The following is an 11,906-nucleotide window of genomic DNA, read 5'->3' as shown; positions in this document are numbered from 1 at the left end:
CTGCAGCCCGTGCGGGGTCCCCCAAATCCCCTAAAATTCACCCAGGTGCAAAGCAGGGGGGGGACTTTGCCAGGCTGGGGGAGCGATCCTGGCTTGTTTTAGGCAGCCAGCCTCCAAACACCACCCAAACGTGCCCTCTGGTGGGAGACAACAGCGCGGACAACACCCTCCTTGTTCAGGATCCTGCAGCTCACACGTCTGGCACGAGCCTCGCTCCCCTTGGCACGGCTCAGAGCCCCCGGAGGGTGCCCCCTTCTCTCCTCCTGCACCTGGCGGCGCCCTGGGCAGGGGGAGGCATCCCAGGGGGGCTCACCCTGGCACCAAACAGCTCAAGGGGAAGCCCCCTAGCCCTGCAGGCCATATCAGCAGCCCCCAGAGCCCCCGTCCTTACCCAACCTTCCTGTGGCCGCAGCACTGCCCAGGAAACGTGTGCGGGACCGCAGGGCGCTGCTATCGCTGCTGGCACCGCTTCCCCTTCCCTCTGCTCACCCCTGGGCTGTGCACCCCACCTCGGGGAGCTTCTGCCTCCCACCGCCCCTCTGGGCTCTGCTTCATGCTGGGGTTTGGTTGGGTTTGGGTTTTGTTTAATTGCACACTTTATTATTATTATTATTATTTTTAGTTGTGTTTTTGTGTTGTCTACACCTGGTGGCTGTTGGGGACACGTGCTCGGGGCCAGGAGCGGGTGAGGCAGGGAGGAAACGGGAGGGTGGCTGCCTGCCACCGCACAGGGAACGCCCGGCCTCGGTCTGCAGCTTCACGGACACTTTGGGTGCTGTGGTGGGGGTGTGCACACCCCCGTACACACACACACCTCCCAGCACACAGGCAGGCACATGCATGCATACACACACACCCTGGTGCACTCATATGGAAGCACCCATGCACACTCTTACCCCACTGCGCACAGGCAGGCATGCACAGCCCAGTGCACACCCTCGTGTATGTTTTAAGTTGCCCCCTTAATTAATTTTCAGAGATCATTGCATTAATAATAGAAAGGAATTTATTGAGTAAGCAACAGCAAGCAAAACAGCGCTGGGTGGCCGGGGAGTCTCGGCTCCGCCAACGGCGCGCACCTCACCCCCGCCAGGGTCCCTTTTTCTATCTTGGTAATTCTGGGATTACGCAGCACATCCTGGTGTATTCTGCGACTGCGCGCACTGTTGCTAGGGGGTCGTCTCTGTCCCTCTGGTGGTCGTGAAGATGAAGGCCGTAGTCTTCCTCGGCGTTGTGGCTCAACTTCTTTCTTTATTTGGTCATGTTGGCCCAGCGTGAGACAGGAAGGCAAGATGTTGATACACTAGGTTAGCAACTTATCAGGAGATGGTTACATGAACTTTGCAGCAGTGGTTTTTTAACCAAAGAGGCTACTGAGATGCAGAAGGAGAGAAGGGGAGGGGGTTCTCGATTTTGTTACATTAAGCAAAAGAATTCTCATAGTGTCTAGCAAAGCATTATACAGCTCCTTACTTCAGCAGGGAGTTTTCACAACTCCCGTTCCTCAAACAGAACTCCTTGTTTTTATAACACAAAAGACAATGAACAAACATTTATTGTGTATTACAGTGTATACCCTTAAACACACACATGCACTTGCACACACACATGCACAGCTGATTAAGGAGGTATTGGGGAGGTATTGGGGAGGCAAGGACAATCCCCAGACATGGACTGTATATCTCGAAACAAGACACTGAAACTCATGATAAGGAAGCGGCAGACGGACAGAGAAACAAACGTAAGGACTATAAATCTCAAAACTGGACATTGGAATTCATTATAAAGATACAACAAACGGAAGAATTGGCAACAACCAGCTCTCGCAATTAAGAAACATGCCAATTCAGCAGATTCCTGACCAAAGGTGAAAAGTACACTGTGAGGAAGACTCGGGGTCTTCCTCCCAGAGACCCCTGCCCACGTCCCAAAGACCCCTGCCCACAATTCTTGGAAGGCTCTACGCAGGCGCAAGGTGCCAAAAGGCTAATTAGCATGAGAAGCGAGGGAAGGCGGGGATAGGTAATGCATATGTATAGGTGCTTGTAGAATATTGATAGATTGATTGTATAAATTCAAGACTGCTTTCCGCTTTAGGTATGCACGATAGGTGGAGAGATCCCCCGTGCATCCAGCGCTGCAATAAAGAATATACCACTTAAAGGAATTTCGGCTTCGATCTTTGAATCAATCTGGCACCCCAGATGGGACGACCTCTCTGCCGGACCGCAGGACCCGCTGGGGACAGGACTCCCTAGGGTACCCCCGGGATTTCCCGGAGGGACTCCTCGACTCACCGGATCACTGCGGAGGCAGACAAGGACCCCATCATTGTAAGTGAGTATATTCTTTATTCTGGTTTGGTTTTCTGGTAGACCGGTCATCTGGGACTGTCCAGTAAGTCGGAAGGTGACTTCTGCAGGACAGTATTTGGTATATACTTTGTGGTTAGTGCCACAAGTATATCTGGGGACCTTGGGGTCCATCTGTATCTGGAACTGTCTGTAAGTCAGAAGGTGATCTTCTGCGAGGCAGTGTTTGGTATATACTTTGTGGTAAGCACCATAAGTATATTTGGGGACCTTAAGGAAAGAGCTCGCTTTAAGGTCCATCTGGAATTGTGTTGTCTATTTCGGTTTTCTGACTCATGGAGTATGGTATTTAACTTTGGTTATTTTTACTGTGATTTTGGCTATTTTTCTGGTGGTAATAGTAGGTTCGTGGCATTGTTATAAGAAAGATATCGTTACGGTGTTACACAGTTCGGTTTTCTGACTTATCGCATGTGGAATTTGACTCTGACTATTGTTATTGTGATTTTGGCAATATTGCTGGTAATAGTAGTTTTGTGACATCGCTACTGAAAGATAATGCGTGCCCGTATTTTTGTGAGTGATACGTTTTGTGATACGCTTTTGCAAGTAACATGTGTATTCTGAAACTGTAAACTGGAAAATGGGGGGGCAAACAAGCAGTGAAATTTTAAAGAAAAGTGTGTTAGGATGTGTTTTAAGTCACTGGAAGGATATTGGAGGATCTGCCGGTGGAAGTGTGAACAGGAAAACATTGATAAAATATCGTAATCAGTGGTGGCTGCTTTATAAGCTGGAATGTGGAGAAAAGTGGCCCCTAAATGGAACTTTAAACTATAATATTTTGCTACAGTTAATGTTGTTTTTTGAGAAGCAGAACAGGATGAAATGTTGTATACTGATGTTTCAGCATCTTGGTGGGAAAAGGTACGGAATTAAGTTGGCCCCTGATGATGGCATTAGAGAAGTACAGGCTGGAGAAAGATAAAGGAAGTGTTAAAAGGGTTGTTGAAAGTGTTAAAGGTGTTTGAAGTTGAATGAGCAGGGAAAGAGGATGTAGGAATGTTAATAGTTCTGCCTCTGCCCGAGGCAGAGATCTTAAAATCATGGGTGTTAGCCCTTTGGGGCAAAGGGACCATGATGGGTCCGAGAGAGTTGTCACAGAAACAGAAAACCAGTTAACTCTTAAAACAACCTGAGTTCATGTGCGAGCTCAGATTGCCGATGGGACCGCTCAGGGAACTGTGGACAATTGCATTCCCCTGACCGACCCCCACTAAGACCCGAATCATCCTGAAAATTATGAACGGTTAAGTAAATACTAAAACCTGGATGAATTGGGAATTGAGAATATGCTTCCAACAAGGTCTAAAAGAAACCCCTATGGAATTTTTGGACCAACTCTGAAATGTAATGAAAATAAATAAATAAATAAATAAATAAATAAAACAAAATGGTTTGGACCTGGCTTCGGAGGACAAATTGACTAGCCTTTTCCTAGGGTAATCGACCCCTGATTTCAACAGGAATAACGGGGACCTGGGGAATCTACCATAGCGGATCCTCCACTGGTTATAATGAAGCTAGGGGAGGAAAGGAAGTGAAATTTCTTATTGATATGGGGCAACATATTCAGTTCTAAATCAAGCATTAATGCCTTCACAGAATTATTATGTTAGGGTAAAAGGCGTGTCGTGGTTTAACCCGGCCGGCAGCTAAACACCACGCAGCTGTTCACTCACCCTCCCCCTCCCTCTCTGGGACGGGGGAGAGAAATGGAAAGTGAAGCCTGTGAGTTGAGATAAAGACAGTTTAATAAGACAAAATAATAATAATAATAATAATAATATGATGATGATGATGATGATAATAGTACTACTACTAATAATGTGTACAAACAAGTGATGCACAATGCGATTGCTCACCACCCGCTGACCGATGCCCAGCCTAACCCCGAGCAGTCCGGCCCCCGGCTAGCCACCCCTATATATTGTTTAGCATGACGTCAGATGGCATGGAATACCCCTTTGGCTAGTTTGGGTCAGCTGTCCTGGGTCTGTCCCCTCTCAGCTCTTACTGCACCCTCAGCCTGCCCACTGGCAGGACAGAGCAAGAAGCTGAGATGTCTTTGGCTTGGTATAAGCACTGCTCTGCAACAATTAAAACATCAGGGTGTTATCAGCACTCTTCTCATCCTAAGCCAAAACACAGCATTCTACCAGCTACCAGGAAGAAAATTAACTCTGTTCTAACTGAAACCAGGACAAGGTGTAACCGAAAAGACTTATTTTTGTGAACCTTTGAAGTACAAGTTAGGGAAACAATGGGGCATACACAGATTTTTATCTATGCCTAGCTCCTCATGGGCACTCTTAGGTAGAGATTTATTAGAGCAAGTAGGAGCAGAAATTGTCTTTGAAAAAGGGAAAATGGAATTAAGTATAGGAGAAGAACAACTAACAAATGTGTTAAGCTTGGCACTAATACAAACTGACCCTAAAAGTGAAATACCTTTAGAGATCACAGATAAAGTATGTCCAGGAGTTTGGGCTACTGAAACCCCTGAAAGAGCTAAAAATGTGACCTTAATAATTATTAAATTAAAGCCAGGAGAGAAACCCGTTAAGGTTAAGTAATATCCTTTGAGGATAGAAGATAGGAAAGGAATTAAAGAGATAATTAATAAATTTTTACAGTATGGATTATTGATTGAATGCGAATCAGAATACAATGCACCCATATTGCCAATTAAAAAGGCAGATGAAAAAGCTATAGGCTAGTTCAGGATTTGAGGGCCATAAATAAAATCACTGAGGATATACATCCAGTAGTGGCAAACCCTTATACTTTGCTGACTAAATTAAAGAATAGTCAAGTCTGGTTTACCGTACTGGATTTAAAAGACGCCTTCTTCTGCCTAGGCTTAGCCACAGAAAGCCAAAACCTATTCGCCTTTGAATGGGAAAATCCCGATTCAGGCAGAAAGACGCAGCTTACGTAGACATTACTACCTCAAGGATTCAAGAATAGCCCCACTATTTTTGGAAACCAATTAGCAAGGAAACTCGAAACATGGATGCCTCCGGACACTGAAGGTGCTTTGTTACAATATGTAGATGATCTCTTAATAGCTACCGAGACTAAAGGGAGTTGTATTCAATGGACTATAAGTCGTCTTCATTTTCTGGGTTTAAATGGATATCAAGTCTCTTGACAGAAAGTCCAGCTGGCTCAACAAAGTGTGACCTATCTGGGATTTGAAATTTCGGAAGGACAACGAGTACTAGGAACTGAACATAAGGAAGTCATTTGCCAGACTCCAGAACCTCAAATGGTAAAGGAGCTACAAACCTTTTTAAGAATGACAGGTTGGTGTCGCCTTTGGATTTATAATTATGGACTATTGGTAAAGCCTCTATGTGAATTGATAAAGATTAACCAGTCAAAGTTAGTCTGGACTGGAGAAGCACAAAAAGTCTTTAAACAACTTAAACAAGAATTGATGATTTTGAAATATCAAGCAATATTGGTAGAACAGGACAACGTGGAAATTGTGATAACTAATATTGTGAATCTAGCCTCTTTTCTTAGTGATGCTCCAGCACAACCTGTGATTCACGATTGTTTAGAAACTATAGAGACTGTGTATTCCAGCCGACCAGACCTTAAGGAGGAGCCCATGGAAGATGCGGAAGAAACTTGGTTCACGGATGGGAGCAGTTTTGTTATGCAAAGACAACATAAAGCTGGATATGCTATAACAACTACTCAGCAGGTAATCGAGTCTAAGCCTTTACCCCCTGGAACATCAGCTCAAAAGGCGGAGATAGTTGCTCTCATGAGAGCATTGGAACTGGCAGCGGGAAAAAGGGTAAATATTTGGACAGATTCTAAATATACATTCGGCATGGTACATGCTCATGGAGCAATTTGGAAAGAACATGGATTGCTGACCGCTCAGTGAAAACACAAAGTATGCTGAAGAAATTTTAAAATTATTAGAGGCTGTAAAAGAACCAGAAAAGGTAGCTATCATGCATTGTCAGGGACACCAAAAGGGGAACACCGATTTTGAAATTGGAAATCGATTGGCAGAGGCTAAGCAGGCAGCTGAAATAACTGAGGTGAAGGCATTGTCTTTGATACCAGACGGTAAAATCCAAACTATATCCAAATTATACAAAAGAAGACTTAAAATTAATTGAAGATTTGAAAGGTAAAATGAAACCAGATGGATGAGTATATTTAAAAGATAACCACATAGTAATACCCTCTAGTTTGACATGGCCCATAGTTCTTACAGAACACAATAAAACGTATTGGGGAGCTGGCACACTGCATAAGAGCCTGCGTCAGACATTAGTGGGACGATATGATAAAACAAGTAACTCAACAATGTAGCATTTGTTTATACAATAACCCCAATACCAAGAATAGAATAAAGTTTGGAATAATCGGTAAAGGAAATTATTCGGGGCAACAGTGGCAAATTGATTTTTCAGAACTCCCTAGAAAAGGGGGGTATCATTATTTACTGGTTCTGACTGACACGTTTTCAGGAAGGCCTGAAGCCTTTCCCTGTCGAACAAACAAAGCAAGAGAAGTGGTTAAAGTCTTGTTAAATGAAATAATACCATGCTTTGGAATTCTAGTAGCAATGTCTTCTGATAGAGGTTCACATTTTTGTGCTCAAGTGGTAGAACAGATAAGTAAGATTCTAAAGATAGATTGGCAACTGCATACTCCTTATAGACCACAGGCAAGTGGACAGGTAGAAAAAATGAACCATTTAATTAAACAATAAATAGCTAAAATTGGATAAGAAGCTAATTTGTCATGGCCTCAATCCCTCCCTTTAGCATTACTTGGAATTAGAGTTAAACCTAGAATAAAAGGGAATTTGAGTCCCTTCAAAATCTTATATGGAAGGCCATAGCAATTTCTATTGAGTGGAGAGGACCTAACGCAGTTAGGATCAGAATATTTATATGCTTATATAACTGAACTTCAGAAACAATTAAATAAAGTACATAAATTTGTTTTAGGGACCAGGGCTAGAGGGTTGGATCAACCAATCCACCCCTTTAAGCTCGGGAATTATATATATATATAAAGACTTTTTCAGGACAACCCCTACAGGAAAAATGGAAGGAAAGTGGATGGGACCATACCAAGTATTACTGACAACACACACCGCCATTAAGATTAAGAAGCAAGCAGCTTGGATCAAGGGTGAAGAAGGTCCCGGCGAGGATATAGACCACCACTCCAATTGGACCAACAAAATTACGGTTTTCCAGATCCTAATGATTGCAGGGGTGCGGTTCTCGGATTCGGGGTGGGCAACTTGGGATGAGAACTTACACCTGACCTTAATACAAACAATTTCTCAAGTAACTAATAAGACGAACTGTTGGGTATGCACCCATCTGCCACAGCATGGGAATAAGGGTGTATTGTTAATTGGGATTCCGTTGCCTGCAAACTTATCTTGGACTAATTTGTGGGAAAACACATCTTGGGGTCGAAAATATTAAGAAGTTTTGGAACTAGAAGTGAGTAGCTTCATGCCGTTAGAATCCTATTATGTATGTGTACAAAGGTGTAACCCGCCTAAGGGTATGGGAAAACAGGATTGTATAAATACAGGTACTACTTATGTGGGGAATCAGACATCTTGTAATCGAACAATTGATATTAGTACAACTAGCAGTTGGGCAAATTCAACCAGCTGGACAGTTCCAGAAGGAAAAGGGTGGTATTGGCTATGCAATGATACAGCCCGTAAGGTCTTGCCTGAGAATTGGAAGGGAACTTGCACTCTTGGAGCGGTAGTCCCCAATATGACAGTACATGATGTAGTGCCTCGAGGTTACTTGAGAACTCATATGCGGAGAATCAGACGAAAAATTAACAATCCATTGATAGAGAGACACACCGCTTTTCATAGTTTCGTTCGATGGTTTATCCCATGGTTAGGAGTGAGTGAATTGGAAAAGGCGATAGTTAATATTTCTGCAATTATAGAGAAGTTAGAAAACAAAACTCTGGATGCTATAAAGGCTCAACAAGAAGAGATATCTAGTTTATCACAGGTAGTATTACAAAATCGGATGTCCCTAGACTTGTTACTGGCCGCTCAAGGGGAAGTCTGTACAGTAATAAACACAAGTTGTTGTGTGTATGTAGATCAGAGTGGAAGGATCTCTACCGACCTGGAAGAAATATGGAAGCAGACAAGGGTCCTACATGAGATCAGTAAAGATGATCTTTCATGGAGTTTTAGTGAAATATGGAATAAGTTAACCTCCTGGTTGCCCAATTTTCAATGGTTGAAACAAGTGTTCATTGCTCTAATCGCATTAGTAGTGTTAGGAATATTTGTGTGCATGTTGTTTAGATGCCTGCTTTGTTGTGTTACTGTAAATAATGAAAGTATCTGATGCAAAAGAATTTGCATGGGAAAAGAAAAGGGGGGATTGATTAAGGAGGTATTGGGGAGGTATTGGGGAGGCAAGGACAATCCCCAGACATGGACTGTATATCTCGAAACAAGACACTGAAACTCATGATAAGGAAGCGGCAGACGGACAGAGAAACAAACGTAAGGACTATAAATCTCAAAACTGGACATTGGAATTCATTATAAAGATACAACAAACGGAAGAATTGGCAACAACCAGCTCTCGCAATTAAGAAACATGCCAATTCAGCAGATTCCTGACCAAAGGTGAAAAGTACACTGTGAGGAAGACTCGGGGTCTTCCTCCCAGAGACCCCTGCCCACGTCCCAAAGACCCCTGCCCACAATTCTTGGAAGGCTCTACGCAGGCGCAAGGTGCCAAAAGGCTAATTAGCATGAGAAGCGAGGGAAGGCGGGGATAGGTAATGCATATGTATAGGTGCTTGTAGAATATTGATAGATTGATTGTATAAATTCAAGACTGCTTTCCGCTTTAGGTATGCACGATAGGTGGAGAGATCCCCCGTGCATCCAGCGCTGCAATAAAGAATATACCACTTAAAGGAATTTCGGCTTCGATCTTTGAATCACAGCCCAGTGTGCACATGCGCACACACTTGCAGCCCCAGTGCACACACCCATGCACACACCCCACTGCACACGCACACACAGTGCACACATGCATGCACGGCCCAGTGTGCACGCATGCATGTGCACATACACATGTACCCCCAGTGCACATGTGCACACACACCCCTAGTGCCCCCATGCACACGCACACCCCCATGCACACCCATATGCACACACACACCCATACACACCAATGCACACCCATGCATGTACAAACACATGCACACGCTCATGCACACACCCATGCATGCACATGCACACCCCCATGCATGCATGCACCCCCCCCATGCATGCACACACACACACTGCACACCCATGCACACACTCTGCACACGCACCCCCCATGCAGCCCCCCATGCTGGCCCTGGTGGCCATGAGCATGACCGTGCTGTGGCTGAGCCTGCGGAGAGACTGAGCACCGGGGCTCGCAGCGCTCAGCCCCCCGCCGCCGCAATAAAGCGCTCGGGCACCGCGTCGAGGCTCCATCCATCCTTCCCTGCGGTCTCCTCGAGGGGAAGAAGCGGGGTGGGAGGGTGGTAAGGAGGGTGTGGGGGGGGTTTAGGAGGGGGATTTAAGATGGGGAAGCAGCGGTCACCGAGCTCCGCCCGGCCGCCAGGTACGGCCCCGAGGGCAGGCTGGGCTCTGCAGCCGCACCGGGAGGCTCCAGGCACAGAGGTCAGGGCGGGCACGGCCATGCCGAGGCTGCTGGGGCTGGAGCTGGGGCTGGGGGTGCTGAGGCTGCTGCTGCTGCTGCTGCTCGCCTGCACGGCTCCGTGCCCCTCGGCAGGCGACAAGGCAGTGAGGGGACCCGGCACTGTGCACGGGTACCTGGGGGGTTCCCTCTCGGTGTCCTGCTCGTACCGGCACGGCTACGAGGACAACTCAAAGTACTGGTGCCGCCCGGGAATGGTTTGGACCTGTGGTTATGACTACATCATCGCCACCTCGGAGAGGAAGCCCCGGGTGCAGCGGGGCCGGTTCTCCATCTGGGACAATCGCACCCAGCGGGTGTTCACCGTGACCATACAGAACCTGGAGGCAGAGGACGCGGGCACCTACCGCTGCGGGGTGGAAAATCGCATATTTGATGACAGTGACGGCGTGAAGGTGATCGTGTCCCCAGGTCAGTGCTTGCAGGTCCCTGAGATCCGATGTCAGTGCCTTCCCAGCCAAGCAGAAGTGCCAGGAGCAGGGGCTGTGGGAGGAGGTGGGTGCCCGTGCACCACGGGGCTGTGCCAGGACAGGTCCCCAGGGCACCTCGGTGTCTTTTAGATGTCCCCACGGCCCCTTCTTGGAGCCACAGGGGCAGCTGCCCCATGGCTGTGGTGCATCGCCCTCCTCCCCATGTCCTGTAGCCCCTTTCTCCCCCCGTGGCCCTCTCCCTGCCTGTGCCCTCCTGTCCTCACTGCCAGCTCTGGGGAGCCCCGGCTCCCACCCCATTTCCGTGCCGTGTCGGTGCTGGCGGCGCACAGGGTGCCCGGGGCCCCTTCCTGCAGCCTGAACTCTGCTTGGGGGGGTGTGTGCGTGCTGGGGGGACTGGGACTGCTGGGATCCTGCTGCAATCCTCCCGGGGGTTGGGTTAGAGCTGCACACCTTGGGCTGAGTGTACTGGAGCAGAGGGGATGCAGGGTGTCCCGGCAGCACGGTGAGGTTCTCTCCAAGCCACTGCAACACCCACAGTGTTTCCCCTGCAGAGGTAGGGAGCCTGGCTGAGCCTTTTTCCTCTTCTTGCTGCAGATCCCACTCGGACAGCATCGCCCTCCACCTTGACCACTGCACCCGAGTCCACCTCAGGCTCCACGCAGCTACCTCCCCAGCAGGAAGGGACACAGGGGACAGCCAGCCCCTCTGCCACCCCTGGCAATGGGTGAGTGCCAGCTGCCAGCCCGCACTGCGAGCAGCCTCCACCTCCCTCCCTGAGCTGTCTGCGGGGCTATCTCACTCCTGGCCATTCGGGCTGCCCTTAGGGATTCCTGCTCTTGCCTTTAGGAACCAGCTCTCCACCCTACCCGCTGCGCACAGGGAGCAGTCACAGCACCGCGGGCTGCTCGGCCCCCCACAGCCACGTCTGCAGCTTAAACAATTCGCAGGTCCTGGCCATACAAGAAGTGGTTTTCGCTTGCAGCCCTGGCCCCATTTCCTTCCCCAGCTCTGTGGGGCTGTTTGCCCGTGGGAAGCCAAGCACGGGCTGAGCTGGGCCCTGTTCTGCTTTGTAGCTGCACAGTCCCAAGGGGCTGCCTCACAGAGCCTGGGGCTAGAGCACGGAGCCTCCTCCCATCTCTGCTGGCTGTTGGAGGTGATGCAAGAATTGGGAAAGCTGAGGCTTCGTCACCGTGCTCGGGGGTAACTGCTTCCTCAAAAGCAGCCCCGGTGACACACCACAGCGTGCCTCGTTCCCTTACAACAACGCCACCAAAGAGTGGAGCTGAACCAGAGCAAACCAAGAGGCAGCGCTCCTCCAAATGCTCAGGACGCAGCAGAATGAGGCAGAACCCAGTGTC

The 11,906-nt window shown here is 47.9% G+C and overlaps 1 protein-coding gene across 3 annotated transcripts in view; it reads left to right on the top strand.

Moving 5' to 3' along the window:
• LOC311420926 (CMRF35-like molecule 2) overlaps nt 1-11,906 on the top strand; it is a 28,514-nt gene that overhangs the window by 13,998 nt on the left and 2,610 nt on the right. For 2 of the 3 annotated variants that reach the window (XM_084492339.1, XM_084492337.1), the window contains exons 2-3: nt 10,143-10,528; nt 11,143-11,272. In XM_084492339.1, coding sequence (XP_084348465.1) covers nt 10,143-10,528; nt 11,143-11,272 — 516 coding nt within the window. Of the gene's footprint in view, nt 1-10,142; nt 10,529-10,579; nt 11,051-11,142; nt 11,273-11,906 lie in introns of those variants that run through there. The other variant, XM_084492338.1, reaches the window with a different exon arrangement.

The sequence above is a fragment of the Aythya ferina genome (genome assembly GCF_964211825.1).
Source record: "Aythya ferina genome assembly, chromosome: 18".
NCBI classification, from domain to species: domain Eukaryota; kingdom Metazoa; phylum Chordata; class Aves; order Anseriformes; family Anatidae; genus Aythya; species Aythya ferina.
Note: the sequence above shows the minus strand (reverse complement) of the source record. Positions and strands in the feature narration are given on the sequence as shown.